Source organism: Ornithodoros turicata, chromosome 8 (assembly GCF_037126465.1).
Source record: "Ornithodoros turicata isolate Travis chromosome 8, ASM3712646v1, whole genome shotgun sequence".
NCBI lineage: Eukaryota > Metazoa > Arthropoda > Arachnida > Ixodida > Argasidae > Ornithodoros > Ornithodoros turicata.
Window position 1 is genome coordinate 6,879,534 of NC_088208.1, and position 18,352 is coordinate 6,897,885.

Consider the following 18,352-nt stretch of genomic DNA (forward strand, 5'->3'; position numbering starts at 1 on the left):
CGCGCATCACGAGCGTGAGCTTCCATACGTGCCGACAGCTGGTTCATTGGCACTCGCCGAACGTTTTGCCTGCTTCATTGAGCCACAAGCTGACGGTATGTCTCGGGCCACATCGACCGAGTACATGCGGGTGAGGGCATCGGCCACGGAGTTACTATGCCGGTAACTTGGCGTGTATCCCTTGTGAACTTGGTCCGATTCCGCCCGATCATTGCCCGATTCCGCGGTGTGTATCCGGGGGGGGGGGGGTGCGCCGGGGGTGTATTCGGTACCGGACGATGCGAAAGCGTACCTAAGTAGCATGTGATCGCTCTTAACGGTGAAGGGACGTCCTTCCAAGAAGTGTCGGAAGTGTCGCACAGCCAGGAAAATTCCGAGAAGTTCCCGTCCGAACGTACTGTAACGGGTGTTGGGGTCTTCAGTTTGCGCGAGACAAAGGCGATAGGCTGCAAGACGGAAGACACGCGCTGCTGGAGCACCGCACCGACGGTAGCAGACGACGCGTCCACCATAATGAGAGTTGGGGAGCCGTACCGGGGGAGAATGAGATGAGTGGCATCGGCGATGACTTGTCTGATCTTGTTAAAAGCAGCAGTGGCGTCAGAAGTCCATAGCAAGTCTGAAGGGTTCCGCTTGCCAGAGGTGAGTAAGGCATCTAGAGGAGGAAGGTTCGCCGACACATGAGGGCAGGAAGCGACGACAAAATTCGATTAAGCCGAGAAAACGGCGGAGCTGCGTGACACAGGTCAAGGCCCCAGAAATTCACAGCTGGGGGGGGGGGGGGTGCTTGGTGAAGGTTCCACTTACGGGATTTTTCTTAGACACCGGAAGTATCGTGGACAATTATGACATATCTGCACAGCTTTCCCGTTTTATTTGTACCTGTTATTACGTTAGAACACATTACATTAGAATACAGATTCATTGTGGACGGCATTTCAACATTAAGATGCATAATCACACGAGCGACAAAGAAAAAGGACTAGCACCTTGTCTCACGAAGCTCAATAAATACCTAGCAACTGAAAACCGTAGACGAAAAGAGCAGAATACCTTGCTTGATTGAGTTGGGCGCGAATGGTTCTTGATGATCCACATTGAGTTTGCGTGCCCGCACGCATTTTTGCTCGAATATGCACGCAATATATGTATTGAACACTCCTTTCAAATGATTTCGGACAAATGCATGGTACGATCATCTGCATGACTGCGGTCCTACAACCCAAGTTTAACAGTACAAGATGTAATTTGCTGCGCCTCAATACCAGAACGTGTTGGTGGCCAAGCTGGGTGGGTCACCTAAGAAATTTCAGGGGGGGGGGGGGTTGAAAAAATGCAGGGAGGGTATACACCCCCCCCCCCCCCATGGGGAGAATGTAGGGGAAATCCCTCGTGCACTTTATCGAGGATGGCAAGCCGCACCAGCTCGCATCGGGGTCGATTGTGACTGAAGCAAATACATCATTAGGCTTTATCAAGCGTCACCTGCACCTGGCCTCACCTGAAACGAAGTCTCTCGCCTACACAACCTTAGTTCGACCACAGCTGGAATATGCCTCTACATTCTGGAACCCATCCCAACATCTCTTAATCGACAAAGTAGATTCTAGAATCTGTACAGAACAGAGCAGCGCGGTTCATTGCTCGTGATTATCATCCTTTTTCCAGCGTCTCAGCCACTGAAGTCTCTCTCCTCCTCCTCCTCTCCTCTCTCCTACTCTCTTGATTACCAGACGAAAGGTATCAGGCCTGGCGTTCCTTCACAAGTTATATTACGGTCACCCTCTTCCCGTCTTTTCTTAGTACTCAATCCCCTCACAAGTTATTTCCAAGATTTGATGACCCGCACAAAGTACTTGCTCCACCTACGCGAACAAAAAACACTCCTGTACTCCCCACACCAGCTGATGGTGTCAAACAGGAATGACCTTCCTGCCCGCATAGCATCAGAACAAAATACATCGTCATTTATTTCCAAGCGCTACGATCATTTTCAGAATGAATTAGTTTCTTTGTGTGGAATCAACGGATTTTGTGTATTTTTGTGCACATCGCTTTGCTTATTTGTCTTTTGTGTTTGGATACAAAACCTCCCCCTTTATATAAATCCCTTCACAAGGGTCTTTAAAGTAAACAAATTGAAATTAAATGAAACCTGCCATCCGGAGCTGAACCGGGATTGAAGCCTTATCGTCGAACCTAAATCCGTACCAAATCGATAAACGTTTCGGTTCGACTCTCTGCACTAAGCACAGACAACAGCATGGGATATTAGTGTCGCAGCCTCCTGCTGAATTCCAGCACGCGAAGGTACTGTGGCTAGCAACAGCAGCCAACAGGAGGAGCCGTAGGGTGTGGGTTGCACGTACTGTTGAACAGGGCTATACAGAACCCGCCATTCAGAGAACTAGTATCCGCGAAGGCGTCGTGTTGGACGTCAATACTCGAAATAGAGAACGGGCCGCTCCCTGTTCGTAGAAGACACTACTGTCACTAAATAAGGGTACAGAGTATCGCATTCCTTTTCCGCGCCGGAGTCGCCCTTCGGTGTTTGCGATTCGACCGACCGTGTCACGTGGTTTCTCCTTCGAAGAATGCGCCGTCCATATTGAGTCCCCTGCCTCCAAAACCGGTTTCCTCGGTTGCGAGCTGGCTCGACTGCGCGCTGTTCGCCGCCGGCGAAGGGAGAAGTTCGCGTCCCGTTGCTAGGCGACGCAGCCGCGCCGGACCCAAGATGGCGTTCTCGCTCACCGGCGTTGCTCAGTGTCGCTACTCTGCTCCCTATTTAGTGAGTCTCAAAGACATAACGTTGCTATTACGTCATGCAGGCCTGATTACGTCACGGGAGGGAATCTCCCCTAAATTCGTACGGCTTTTGAAGACGGCGCACATTGAAATCAATGTGCTCCTGAAAGGCTATACTTGGTGAGCCGTTCCTGCTTGAGAGAGAAAGAGAGAGAGAGAAAAAAAATTCATACTTACATGTACCAGATTCAGAATCTTGATGTTGAGAAAACGCATGGATCCGCCATTCATTGTGTGAGAAGTCTCGATGACAATGGGTTTATCAATGAAGCTGGCTTCCAACTCCGCAGAAGCGCCCATTATCCTGACGGTGATGTTGAACAGCGTACTTGGTGGGTTGCCCAACGACTTCGTCGCCTGGAAGCTGCCGCTCTTGAGTATGACACTGACCCTGCGAGTGACGTTTGAATGTGACGCGCACGCGCACAACACTTGTCTACATCGGCACTCGTGCAAGATAACGTATTCTTACGAACTTGTGTACGTGACGTTTCGTCAAATTAAACTTTAGCGTATATCATTAATTCTTGTCCTCAGGTCATATGATTTATTTATTTATTAGTTTACCCCCAGGGCAAGAAGCGTTAGAGACGAGAGTGGATTGCAAGTGGTTACAACAACATTCTAGTAATATAGCAACATGATAGTAATAAGAACATACTGCCTTAGGAAATTTCACACTTGGGTAGCATAATCACAGACAGCGACCTCAAATAAACTAGTGGATGGAATCGATGTGAGACAAACATGAAGGTAGTTCCAATCCTGGCTTGTACGGGGAACAAAGGGTTTTTTCGAAACATGCAGTATGCGAAATAGGTATGTGCACTTTTGGGGGATGATTGGCACTCAGGACGAGTGCTGCTGCGTGGACTGCATGTCTACCAATGAAATCCTTGGGAAACACTCTCAAGAAGGAGGGCACCAGCAATGCTTTATTCGCAGAAAGAACCAAAGTTAAATTAGCCCACGAAAACCAAATGGACAAGTTTCTTTGGAGTCCTTCCCAACTGTGCTTTTCTGCGAAAATGGTCTCGTTCTTCCTTTCTATGCCAACCTTAGACGCCTGAAGCGTACTGTGTTGTATGGGACAACGAAATGAAAAGTTTTTAGAATTTTTTTTTTCCCGGAAACAACGGAAAAATGGAAAATGAAAGTAATTCGGGCCGCAGTGTCGTGTACTTTTTTTCTACCGAATTCCTCTCGAAGCATCGGAAACCGGATATGTTCCTCAGGACTGCTTAGAAGGAAAACAATAGATGGCAAAAACTATCGTCATACTTTACTTAAAAATCACGCTCTTCTGCCCTCAAAGCTGCTCAGCTCTCAAAGCTCAGCCCCAAAGCTCCTCAAAGCCCTCACCTGCTCAGATCTGAGCAGTTCCTTTAGTTGATTTTACCTTTTCATGGCAGGAATGCATTCGTCATTTCATGGGCCGTCAAAAGGTTTGTATAATCGGTTAAACAAGTCTGCGCTCTTAAGTCGGGGTTCTGTCGAAGAATTTTGTGGAGTTTCACTCTAATTCGTGACTTGCTGTGGTTGAATCTATCACGTTACCGAACTTATATCTGCAATCACCTGTCATGGATGATGTCTTCTATACTCAAAGCGATGGTGTTTCAATTGAGTCATCTAACTTCCTGATACTGCAATGCGTACTCCTGTTCGGAAGGTGGTGCCGCAGTGGGTCCCTGGTTGACGACACTATCACTGTGTGTAATAGCAAGGCCCTGCGGGACACTTTGAAGCAGAAAGTCTTTTCGAGTGCGCCTAAGCTGAATTGCCCAGCGAAGGAAAGTTACTTTATTTTATATTTTTTTTTATTTGACATTACGCACTCAGCAGGGGCTGTTTTTGGAAATACGGGAAAGTGAAGCATAGGCCTGTGTAGGAATGAGAGAGGATTCCAAGTTGTGGGGACTGAACCTCCGTGAGCATCAGTGGCCGCGAGCCAGAATGTTGAGCACGCGCTGTTAGCCGCTTCGTCCGGCGTCAGGAAACGCCGCTATAACTTTTCTCCCATCAAGAATCTGTTACTCTAAGCTAGTAAAAAAAAAAGAAAAAGGAAACGATAGAGGGGGCTGGTGAAATCATTATTCGATAATGCGGTGAAGAAGCCTCGTTGCCCCTTAACGGCGAATGACTTCTCTAAGACGATGGGTATGGCTGCTCAAAGCCAGGTTGTTAAGAACCGTTAAATCTCCATTCGTTATTGTCACGTTTCGAGTCACGTTCAATGAGCCCAATGGATACGGGAAGAACTATAGTGTCTCCGTTTTATCACCAAGTTTTTTGCGCAATTTAAGAGCAATTGCTGCTCCATGGGGCTTGCTGCTTGGTTTTAATAGGACTTTCGGGTTAGATCGTCTTATACCCCAAACACACTGATACAGGAAGCACGTCGCATGCAATGGTGATTAGGCAGCGATTGTGATCGCCTTCAGGTGCGAGTCTCGGCGACAGAGATCAACAACGCAGACACTTGTCCCCCGTTCGCGAACATGGGGCGCGTTCGAAAACCTACTCGAGTCAACTCGGGAGTAGCTCTCTACCCGAAGCGCCGTTCCAAAATCGGGTCGAGTCTCGATGACGTCACTACCCGCGTTCCAAAACAAGGTAGAGTAACCAGAGAGTTAACTCGATTCAACTCTCCTCCGCAGGCCGGTCAGGGAAGGTTCGCTCGAGTAATGGCGTCATGCTTTTATCGTCTGCTCTTTTCCGCAAAAGGGCAGTATCGAAACCAGCTGAACGTCTGGTTGTCGAAAAGCCTCGATCTCCACGACGGGTTATCAATACACAACTGGACACGGAAATGGCAACACTCTTCCGATGCGGATTGTGTGACATGGTTTTTGAGGACCAGGAGAACGCCCAAAGGCATGTGAGCCGGATACGTTATTGCGCAGCATTATTATTGTTATTACTTTTGTGTGCGTGTGTCCGAAACGGGATTTTAAAAGTAATATTACTTTTCTTTACCTTCACAGTTGTAAGATGGTTTGTCGGTACGTTCGTGTGAACAGGTTTCAGATAAAATATGTACCATAGGCGCAGGCTAGCTGGTGGATAAATGCCTGGGTGGAACTTGGATGAATTCTGAGCTGCGGAAGAAAGGGACAACACGACAGAACTCTGTCACGAATTTCCCGTCTTTTCGCCAGAGCTCAGACTTCTTTCAAAGTGAATGAAACAGGAGGCTTTTGCGCGCTTCGCGATACGTGTACTATCAGAACCGCTTCATCGCGCTATGATTTCGTGTTTTGTTTCAGCGGTTCAGCTCATATTCGACACCGAATCCCGCGGACATTTCCCAAGCATGCAATGGCCGATGGCCGACGGTTGGCAAAAGGGCGGATGACAGTTGACCCTTTCGGCCATCCAACGTTGGCACAACGTTGCATAGTGATAGGCAGAGCGAGGATTGGAAAGCCGTCGGCCAGGGTACAGATCCGTATCAAGAAACGAGCTCGTTGGCAAAGCACATGCCAAAGCTTAGACCGCCTGGGGGAGAGGGTAACGTAGAATGGTGTAGTGCTACATAAGTTCGACTTTCGATGGACCAAAGGAATTTCTCAAAACTAAAGTTTTAAAAAACAGAAGCGTTACCTTCATGGCGAATTAATACGACATGAAATTCATCGTTTCAGTGTAGTTTGTGTACACGCCAACTTAAACTTAGACACCTCACCCTTCATTTTGACACACACGCAAACAGGACTCTGGAATTTGCGGAAGCTCGCCAGACAAGCTATGTATAGCATCTGTTTTTCCTCAAGAAACACATGTGTTGTGAGTTTGGTCGTATTGTGGTCTCGGGCATCTTACGGGCTTTTTTTTTATAGTTTTAAAAAGTTCTTTATTTTTTGCATTTTGAAACGTCGTGCTCACTTGTCGTTGTGGGAAATACGAGCAGAACAAACAAATAATGATATATCATTATAAGTCCCAAATGTCAGTTGTCTTACACCGCGAGACAACTGAGTATGACAATGAGCGACGCTGCAGGAATGCTTTGGTCTGTATCTTGGCACAAGCTTGGTACAACGCAGGCTGGCCAATGCTTGGCAAATGATTTGCCAGGGTACAGATCAGTATCGAGAAACAAGCTTGTTGGCCGATGATGTACCAAGCAAGGCCAGGTTCAGTATCGAGAAACAAGCTTGTTGGCCGATGATGTACCAAGCAAGGCCAGGTAGGCCAGCCTAACTATTGCCAAGCTTGGCCCAACCTTTGTTCGTTGCTTGGGTTCCGTGACCCTAACCACGCCCGCACTACAACCTCAGTTCCAGGATTCCAACCAGCAGCTTCCACCTTTTGTATTTTTCATCTTCTGTCGTCATGATGTTAACATTTTCCTTTTTTTTTACTACCCAATGCAACGGGATCTATCCACTTCATGCATTTGGGGTAGCTAATGGTACGTGCAGTCTTCCATTCCACAAACAATTAACAAATAAATGGCGACAATGTCAGCTGCTTTTCCCTTTCATTCTCCAACGGAGGGGCTTAAGAATAATTCAGCAGTGTCTTGGAAGAAATAATACGATACAAGCAATCTCTGAATGTAACTGTCCAGTAGTAACTACATACACAAAGTGCTGAAAAAGCCAAATGCCCACTGGGCCGACAAGACAGAGTTCAACTATGTCCGACGGGGCATGGCGACTCATGTAAACAGCTCACAATACGTTCCCTGTCGTCGTTATAGTCGTCTTCTCTGTAAAATAATACCCCTGACACACGGGCATATTCAGGACCTCTTATCTCAAGGCCTTTTGGAAATTCCACAATTGAAATTGAAAACACTCACGCAGCACTGTTTCGCGCTCTCTGCGGCATCAAACTTGTTGCCCTATCTACTAAAACAGTTGAGATAGAAGGCCGTAAATGTGCCCGTATGACAAGGGTATTAATCTGACGCGCGCGAGATGAGAGCGTTGGTGACACCGGCCTCCATCTTAACTCGGTCGGAGTCCCCATGCGTTCCCAAAGCTACTCGACCGGGCGCGTACTCTGTGGTCACATGGTACATCTCGGTCATGTGACTTACTCGACGCGAGGGTTTGTTTTGGAACGCACGCATGATTACACACGTCAAGGAGGGTTAGCGCAGGCGCTTCCTTAAACCCTCGCCTTCTCTCTACTCGCACTGCCGGTTCCGGGTTGGCAAGGTAGCGGCGATGACAGCGGCCCGCACGAAGAAAACAACATCGACAAACGCCGAAACAGATGAAATCGCATTTGTATTAATGTGAATTTCTTTCAAGTAGGCATCCTGGACCAGTGTTTTCTTTTCATTTTTAAATTCTGGGGGTATTGTGTAACGCTTCCACCAGACAGCTGAAAATGAAAACCAAGATGACGAACGTGAAGTGCCCAGCGGGATTACGCCGACCAGGAGTGCGGACCGATCCAGATTGTATGCGACAATGCGTTTGGGATATTACACAGTCTCCGAGGTGCAATGTGAATCGTGGAAAGAATCACACGCACAAACACTTTCTTGCGATGCCTGCGAAAATTTTACAGCGACAGCTGTGAATGGTTCAATTTCGCGAACATCCAGTCCCGTACGTCGCGTCGCCGAAAACCCGGCAAGATTATGCGAAGAAACGAGATATCTTTACAGAGAAGGCTGCTTTCTCGTTTCTCGTTGACCACTTGCAACCCTTCCCACGTGAAGCCATTTTTTGCAGTTACAAGTGGCCTATACGAAGCCATCTCAATTTGAAACCACTTTGAACCACGTTGTACGTAAGTTGTTTAAAGTGGAAAGTGTTTCATAAACTATTTGGGACTGCAGACGTTTTTTTCGCCTGGTTGGTGACTCCGACTGGGTATGGTAGCCGGAGCCACCGGTCATCCTAAAGCGACGAGGGTTTACCGGTGGCTCCACTTCCAAGGAGATGCCGCATAAACAGATCTGTCGCTGTCCTTCATTTCGTGCCACTATGACTTGCACCATATATGTCATTTTTTCTGTGTGTGTTCAATGTGGAATTGTATATATTGTGTATTTGCAATAATGAAAGATTACGGCAGCACTAACACTGTCCCGACTCCGACTTAGCGGCTCATTAATTGTGAACCCCCCTGGAAGGAAACTTCCACTGTTTCGAGGCAGCCTATTCGGCGCGATATCCAACAGTATCGCCAGCATGTGCCTGCCCCATAAACTGCTCTTAGTGTGGACACGCGGCTGGAGCCGTGATTTCACTGTGACCGTCGTGCCCAAAAATGTGCATCGAACGCAATGTTTCTGGTAGGGGTGTGCGAATATTCAAAATATTCGATATTAGTACTGAATAACGGTACCGCGCTATTCGTATTCGAACCGAATAACACTTCATCGAATACTCAAATATATTCCAAGTTCCGTACTTTAAAAGCGATAAAACCCCCGTGCCGGGGAACAAGTCAACAGACGACACAACACATAGGCACAGGGACTGGGAACTTGCTGAAGAGGGCGTTGTTGGTTAGGTTAGAGGATATAAACCAAGTTTGATAATAAATCCTTGTTCGTCAGTCTGTGCCTGTGTGTTGTGTCGTCTGTTGACTTGTTCCCCGGCACGGGGGTTTTATCGCTTTTAAAGTATGCTGTACCGAACAGCCCAATTTTTAACCATTTTCCAAGTTCCGCAAGCTGGCTTCAACTCATGCCTCTGAGCGTATGGCGAAGCCTACTTTACAATTCTGCGCCTCAAATACATCCTGCAAGGTTGCTTCACCTCATGCTTCTAAATGTTAGGTGAAGCTTACTTTACAGATTTGCGCGTGCGGATTTGACGATATCCTGCAAGCTGGCTTCGCCTCATGTCTCCGAGCATCAGGCAAAGCCTAGTTTACACTTCTGTCAGTGCCGCGGGGTTGCAGGCATGGTTTAAAAGTGCGACTTGAGGGATCACTGAAAATTGCTACTTTTGAGAAATATATTTTAGCAAATGTTGGCAGGGATGTTAAAGGCAGTTTAATTATTTTTAGCTTTGGCTGGACCAGCTATGACGCCATAGAAAGAGGGATTTAATCACACAGCCAGCTACAGGGGTTATGTCTGGAATTACAATTTTCAGGACAATTCTAGCAAAAATGTATTCATCAATGAAATATGTGTATATAGTTCGCAGTCAGCCTAACAAACTACAACTGAGCACCAGGTTTCAATGCAAGCTTTTGCTTACTATTCAGCAATAAGCACACATTTTTGTGTGGTACTCGACATTATTCGATTCGCTACTACTCGAAGATTTTACTATTCGATTCATATTCGATTCGAACCCAAAAATCACTATTCGCACAGCCCTAGTTTCTGGGCATCCAGCTATTCATATCGTTTCAGAATGAGTTCAAATGGCTTTATGCAGGACTGTTTTCACTTGTCAAGTTCCTCCACCAGGCTCCCATAGCAGGATATAGAACATGCATCTCTTCCAGTACGCAAGTTCCTCATTTCATCGTCTTTCTAATTTAATTGCAAAATTATGACGAATCAAGGCCAGTTCCCACATACAGTGCTTCGCTTTATAGCGCTAGAAAATAGCACTCAATATGTTGCGCAGTTTTTCTGCCTGCCGTTCTCACATACAACCAAGCACATAGCGCTATCCTGCTGGAGTCACGAGATACCTCATTGTGACGTGATGCACCGGTGCTACCGTGATTGCCTACTGTCGGCGTCGGGTATCCGCAGCATCAACGGGGATGACACTTTCGATGCTGTGATCGCGATACCAGATATAGTAACCAAACACCCATGCATTGGCAGATGAAACTCGTGGCCATTTTCACGTCGTCGTCGTCGCATTCCCGTCTCTTGGAGTGATCAGAAGCAAAACAAACCCCAGCTTCCGCGACGGCACGGCTGAAAGAAGCTCACGATTGGTTAACGCAGACTCACCGCTCAAAACAGCGCTAGAAAAGTTGACCGGGGCTCTACTTCGACAAGAGTGCTTTTATAGCGGTTCGTAGCAATGCGAGGAGGAAAATATAGGGAATTTTCTAGTGCTATGTACCAAAGCGCTATATGTGGGAACTGGCCTTTATAGCGGTTCGCAGCAATGCGAGAAGGAAAATATAGGGAATTTTCTAGTGCTATGTAGCAAAGCGCTGTATGTGGGAACTGGCCTTTATAGCGGTTCGTAGCAATGCGAGGAGGAAAATATAGCGCAATTTTCGAGCGCTATGTAGCGAAGCGCTATATGTGGGAACTGGCCTTTATAGCGGTTCGTAGCAATGCGAGGAGGAAAATATAGGGAATTTTCTAGTGCTATGTAGCAAAGCGCTATATGTGGGAACTGGCCTTTATAGCGGTTCGCAGCAATGCGAGGAGGAAAATATAGGGAATTTTCTAGTGCTATGTAGCAAAGCGCTGTATGTGGGAACTGGCCTTCATAGCGGTTCGTAGCAATGCGAGGAGGAAAATATAGCGCAATTTTCGAGCGCTATGTAGCGAAGCGCTATATGTGGGAACTGGCCTTGATAGCGTTTCGTAGCAATGCGAGGAGGAAAATATAGCGCAATTTTCGAGCGCTATGTAGCGAAGCGCTATATGTGGGAACTGGCCTTTATAGCGGTTCGTAGCAATGCGAGGAGGAAAATATAGGGAATTTTCTAGTGCTATGTACCAAAGCGCTATATGTGGGAACTGGCCTTTATAGCGGTTCGCAGCAATGCGAGAAGGAAAATATAGGGAATTTTCTAGTGCTATGTAGCAAAGCGCTGTATGTGGGAACTGGCCTTTATAGCGGTTCGTAGCAATGCGAGGAGGAAAATATAGCGCAATTTTCGAGCGCTATGTAGCGAAGCGCTATATGTGGGAACTGGCCTTTATAGCGGTTCGTAGCAATGCGAGGAGGAAAATATAGGGAATTTTCTAGTGCTATGTACCAAAGCGCTATATGTGGGAACTGGCCTTTATAGCGGTTCGCAGCAATGCGAGAAGGAAAATATAGGGAATTTTCTAGTGCTATGTAGCGAAGCGCTATATGTGGGAACTCGCCTTTATAGCGGTTCGTAGCAATGCGAGGAGGAAAATATAGGGAATTTTCTAGTGCTATGTACCAAAGCGCTATATGTGGGAACTGGCCTTTATAGCGGTTCGCAGCAATGCGAGGAGGAAAATATAGGGAATTTTCTAGTGCTATGTAGCAAAGCGCTATATGTGGGAACTGGCCTTCATAGCGGTTCGTAGCAATGCGAGGAGGAAAATATAGCGCAATTTTCGAGCGCTATGTAGCGAAGCGCTATATGTGGGAACTGGCCTTTATAGCGGTTCGTAGCAATGCGAGGAGGAAAATATAGGGAATTTTCTAGTGCTATGTAGCAAAGCGCTATATGTGGGAACTGGCCTTTATAGCGGTTCGTAGCAATGCGAGGAGGAAAATATAGCGCAATTTTCGAGCGCTATGTAGCAAAGCGCTATATGTGGGAACTGGCCTTTATAGCGGTTCGTAGCAATGCGAGGAGGAAAATATAGCGCAATTTTCGAGCGCTGTGTAGCAAAGTGCTATATGTGGGAACTGGCCTTCATGCCGGTGCTGCTCTCGTCCTTGAGGTCAAGGGAGCTTCATGGAAGACAGAAAATGGCGGGCATGCACTGAAAAATTACAACAACAACGTCCGCCATGCGCGAACATGCCACTGCCAGTCGCAAACAAAGTGGGAACACTGATATGACGAGGAGCGCGGCATGTCCGTTCTATCGAAGAGCCAGGCAGAGAACTTAACCGCCATGCTTTTTTCTCCCGTAGAAATCATGCATCTGCTCCCCTAGCGGTTACTGTGTGAACTAATTTAAAGGCAAAATTATTAAGAATCGTGTCATCGCTACCATGATCCGGAACAAGGGTGTAGCAGCACTATCTTCATCGTCAAGAGAAGAATGGTACTGCTTCAAGAAGAAGCCCCGCTGTCAAAAATAAAAAATAAAAAATAGAGCGTCCAGCAAGATGCGTCAACAGAAGAAAGCATGCTTCATAAGACAGAACTGGATGGGGCAGCTCTGGGCATCTCTGGACATTGCACAACGAGTACTGCCACGCGAGGAAATATACAGCCTCACATGACTGCTACATCACAAAGAAAAGCAAGCACAAAAAAAACACCGGACAGTAGAGTTCGCCTAAAGAAAATACACAACAACAAAGTGGAAAAGAGAATCACCAGCATCAAAATATTTCCACGCACACAGCAGTCAGTCAAAAAATAAAAAAAAGAGAGAAATGGTCCTCATCGTAAGTCCACTCGACACAAAATCAACCAGAATGGGCGCACACCATCCACAAGTGCGGAGCCACACGTCCTTGTCCTTCGAGAGGCGATCAGAGAACCAGAGTGCAGAGATCTGAACACTGACGCCCTCTTGCTGGTCTCACTCATTTGTCCTGACGTGATCCCACTGACGCTACACTCTTTTTTCCACTAACGGTCAACGCAGGTCCTACGAGCAGAATCAATTTACGCCACTGTTGTGTCCGCTCAGCCAGACATCCCATTCCAGAATCCTTTATTGATAGCGATCATCATCGTGCTTCTTACACTCGCTGTGCGACACCACAGCCACCCACCAGTGAGCGGCAACACCATAGGATTAACTTTGGAAGACTCAAGAAAACGCACTTGGCGCGCCGACAATGAGATTCTCCGATACCCCCGAGCGTGACAGCCCGGGCGGAGCCATCCGTTGGTTATGGACAGCGTCAGTAGTCGAATTTCCGCCCCCTAGCGACAGTGGAGTCGCTCCGTTTGTTGCCAACCCTGCGTAGTCACGTGGGATAACAAACGGAGGTGGATGTAGCGGACGACGACAACGACGACAACGATGGCCACGCGCGTGGAGCACCTGCCTCAGTTCCACCGGCGCGGCCATGGAGATAGGCCACCGTCATCGCCTCTCCGTGGCATACCATCATCGCCGGTCGGGGCTCATGTAGAGGAAGACCACCGTCCTCTACATTTGGTGACCCGGACAAAGAACATCACGTCCGGAGCAATTCGGCCCTTCACCATCCCAAATTTCTGACCACGCCATCGAGCAGCACTACCTCCGGCACACACGGCCCACCTTCACTCCTACCGCACTCTTCGCTCTCTCTCACCTACGCTTCTCTCTTCGCTCAAGTCTTCTCACGCTTCTCACTGCCGGCCGCGACACTCGAGCCTTGCGCTCACCTGCCGGTTGCGGCAGTCGCGGCAGCCGACGCCTCGGCACACTTAAGCCCGTCTCGGCACCTCACTCACTCCACCTGGGACTATCGAGCTTCGGCTCCCGTGCCGGTCGCGGCACCCCAGGACCACGACACCGAGCGCCTCACTCTCTCTGCGACGGATCGCTGTTCCCGTCCACACCTACCACAAGGATGACTACCTACACACGGATGCTCTCCCCGTCTTCATCCTCTCTGAAGTGCCGCCAACGTGTGCTGTGCCCCTATTCGACCACACGTCACCACGTCTATACGCCTACCACGGTCGCCCGTTAACTCCAGCTCTTGCGATGCGTCCGCAACGCATCTGACGGCCGGGGGACCCCTGTAGCGGACGACGACAACGACGACAACGATGGCCACGCGCGTGGAGCACCTGCCTCAGTTCCACCGGCGCGGCCATGGAGATAGGCCACCGTCACCGCCTCTCCGTGGCATACCATCATCGCCGGTCGGGGCTCATGTAGAGGAAGACCACCGTCCTCTACAGTGGAGGCAAATAATATCGGTAACGCCGTCGCCAGTATTATTCTAAATCCTATAGCCAGGAACTTTGCCTAATCTAATAGAAGCCAATTCTAATCAAATTCTAAGCCAACATCCAATTCTCATCAACACAGTCCGGTTCTAATCTAACACAACTCGATTCTAAGCGATCTGATTGGTCACCCTTAGCTCCCTACTTCACGTGCTATTCTAAGCCTACTGATCGCTGCTTGGTTGACGGTAGCTCCGGGCCTTTATGCCAATTATTTGTCTTGGTTCCGCGCACTGAACGTTGACTAGTGCATGCCTGCTGATCGCTGACTGGTGAGTATAGCAGCGCCCATTCATGCTAATTAGACGGCTCCGCCCCCGCTTCACGCTGATTGTTGCACCCTAAGCCTACTGATCCTGTTTGCATTGTAAGGGTTACAGAACGGAAAACAACCTATGGTTCGGTTACATTTGGACTCGCCATAAATTGAAAGCTTCATGGGGAAACCGAACTATAGATGCAAACCAATTGCAACACTTGAGTAAGACCTGAGTGCGTTGGAAGGCTTACGAAACGAAAAGCAACCTATGGTTCGATTACGTATGAACTAGCCATGAATTCAAAGCTTCATGGGGAAACCGACCTAGAGATGCAAACCAATTGCAACACTTGAGTAAGACATGTGTGCGTTGGAAGGCTTACCAAACGAAAAGCAACCCATGGCTCGATTACCTATGAACTCGCCATGCATTCAAAGCTTCATGGGGAAACCGAACTATAGATGCAAACCAATTGCTACACTTGAGTATGAGCTGTGTGCGTTGGAAGGCTTACAAAACGAAAATCAACCTATGGTTTGATTACCTATGAACTCGCCATGAATTCAAAGCTTCATGGGGAAACCGAACTTAAGACGCAAACCAACTGCAACACTTGAGTAAGACCTGTGTGCGTTGGAAGGCTTACAAAACGAAAATCAACCTATGGTTCGATTACCTATGAACTCGCCATGAATTCAAAGCTTCATGGGGAAACCGAACTTAAGACGCAAACCAACTGCAACACTTGAGTAAGACCTGTGTGCGTTGGAAGGCTTACAAAACGAAAATCAACCTATGGTTCGATTACCTATGAACTCGCCATGAATTGAAAGCTTCATGGGGAAACCGAACTAGAGACGCAAACCAACTGCAACACTTGAGTAAGACCTGTGTGCGTTGGAAGGCTTACAAAACGAAAAGCAACCTATGGTTCGATTACGTATGAACTCGCCATGAATTGAAAGCTTCATGGGGAAACCGAACTTAAGACGCAAACCAACTGCAACACTTGAGTAAGACCTATGTGCGTTGGAAGGCTTACAAAACGAAAAGCAACCTATGGTTCGATTACGTATGAACTCGCCATGAATTGAAAGCTTCATGGGGAAACCGAACTTAAGACGCAAACCAACTGCAACACTTGAGTAAGACCTGTGTGCGTTGGAAGGCTTACAAAACGAAAAGCAACCTATGGTTCGATTACGTATGAACTCGCCATGAATTGAAAGCTTCATGGGGAAACCGAACTTAAGACGCAAACCAACTGCAACACTTGAGTAAGACCTATGTGCGTTGGAAGGCTTACAAAACGAAAAGCAACCTATGGTTCGATTACGTATGAACTCGCCATGAATTGAAAGCTTCATGGGGAAACCGAACTTAAGACGCAAACCAACTGCAACACTTGAGTAAGACCTATGTGCGTTGGAAGGCTTACAAAACGAAAATCAACCTATGGTTCGATTACCTATGAACTCGCCATGAACTGAAACCTTCATGGGGAAACCGAACTAGAGACGCAAACCAACTGCAACACTTGAGTAAGACCTGTGTGCGTTGGAAGGCTTACAAAACGAAAAGCAACCTATGGTTCGATTACGTATGAACTCGCCATGAATTGAAAGCTTCATGGGGAAACCGAACTTAAGACGCAAACCAACTGCAACACTTGAGTAAGACCTGTGTGCGTGGGAAGGCTTACAAAACGAAAATCAACCTATGGTTCGATTACTTATGAACTCGCCATGAATTGAAAGCTTCATGGGGAAACCGAACTAGAGACGCAAACCAACTGCAACACTTGAGTAAGGCCTGTGTGCGTTGGAAGGCTTACAAAACGAAAAGCAACCTATGGTTCGATTACGTATGAACTCGGCATGAATTGAAAGCTTCATGCGGAAACCGAACTAGAGACGCAAACGAACTGCAACACTTGAGTAAGACCTGTGTGCGTTGGAAGGCTTACAAAACGAAAAGCAACCTATGGTTCGATTACGTATGAACTCGCCATGAATTGAAAGCTTCATGGGGAAACCGAACTAGAGACGCAAACCAACTGCAACACTTGAGTAAGACCTGTGTGCGTTGGAAGGCTTACAAAACGAAAAGCAACCTATGGTTCGATTACGTATGAACTCGCCATGAATTGAAAGCTTCATGGGGAAACCGAACTTAAGACGCAAACCAACTGCAACACTTGAGTAAGACCTGTGTGCGTTGGAAGGCTTACAAAACGAAAAGCAACCTATGGTTCGATTACGTATGAACTCGCCATGAATTGAAAGCTTCATGGGGAAACCGAACTTAAGACGCAAACCAACTGCAACACTTGAGTAAGACCTGTGTGCGTTGGAAGGCTTACAAAACGAAAATCAACCTATGGTTCGATTACCTATGAACTCGCCATGAATTGAAAGCTTCATGGGGAAACCGAACTAGAGACGCAAACCAACTGCAACACTTGAGTAAGACCTGTGTGCGTTGGAAGGCTTACAAAACGAAAATCAACCTATGGTTCGATTACCTATGAACTCGCCATGAACTGAAACCTTCATGGGGAAACCGAACTAGAGACGCAAACCAACTGCAACACTTGAGTAAGACCTGTGTGCGTTGGAAGGCTTACAAAACGAAAAGCAACCTATGGTTCGATTACGTATGAACTCGCCATGAATTGAAAGCTTCATGGGGAAACCGAACTTAAGACGCAAACCAACTGCAACACTTGAGTAAGACCTGTGTGCGTGGGAAGGCTTACAAAACGAAAATCAACCTATGGTTCGATTACTTATGAACTCGCCATGAATTGAAAGCTTCATGGGGAAACCGAACTAGAGACGCAAACCAACTGCAACACTTGAGTAAGGCCTGTGTGCGTTGGAAGGCTTACAAAACGAAAAGCAACCTATGGTTCGATTACGTATGAACTCGGCATGAATTGAAAGCTTCATGCGGAAACCGAACTAGAGACGCAAACGAACTGCAACACTTGAGTAAGACCTGTGTGCGTTGGAAGGCTTACAAAACGAAAAGCAACCTATGGTTCGATTACGTATGAACTCGCCATGAATTGAAAGCTTCATGGGGAAACCGAACTAGAGACGCAAACCAACTGCAACACTTGAGTAAGACCTGTGTGCGTTGGAAGGCTTACAAAACGAAAAGCTACCTATGGTTCGATTACGTATGAACTCGCCATGAATTGAAAGCTTCATGGGGAAACCGAACTTAAGACGCAAACCAACTGCAACACTTGAGTAAGACCTGTGTGCGTTGGAAGGCTTACAAAACGAAAAGCAACCTATGGTTCGATTACGTATGAACTCGCCATGAATTGAAAGCTTCATGGGGAAACCGAACTTAAGACGCAAACCAACTGCAACACTTGAGTAAGACCTGTGTGCGTTGGAAGGCTTACAAAACGAAAATCAACCTATGGTTCGATTACCTATGAACTCGCCATGAATTGAAAGCTTCATGGGGAAACCGAACTAGAGACGCAAACCAACTGCAACACTTGAGTAAGACCTGTGTGCGTTGGAAGG

General features: G+C 47.4%; 1 protein-coding gene across 3 annotated transcripts in view; it reads right to left on the reverse strand.

Annotated features, from left to right (window-relative positions):
* LOC135366430 (uncharacterized) overlaps window positions 1–18,352 on the reverse strand; it is a 94,324-nt gene that overhangs the window by 3,386 nt on the left and 72,586 nt on the right. For 2 of the 3 annotated variants that reach the window (XM_064599128.1, XM_064599129.1), the window contains exons 6-7: window positions 2,983–3,196; window positions 535–655 (exon numbers count right to left, since the gene is read on the reverse strand). In XM_064599128.1, coding sequence (XP_064455198.1) covers window positions 535–655; window positions 2,983–3,196 — 335 coding nt within the window. The remainder of the gene's footprint in view (window positions 1–534; window positions 656–2,982; window positions 3,197–18,352) is intronic. The other variant, XM_064599130.1, reaches the window with a different exon arrangement.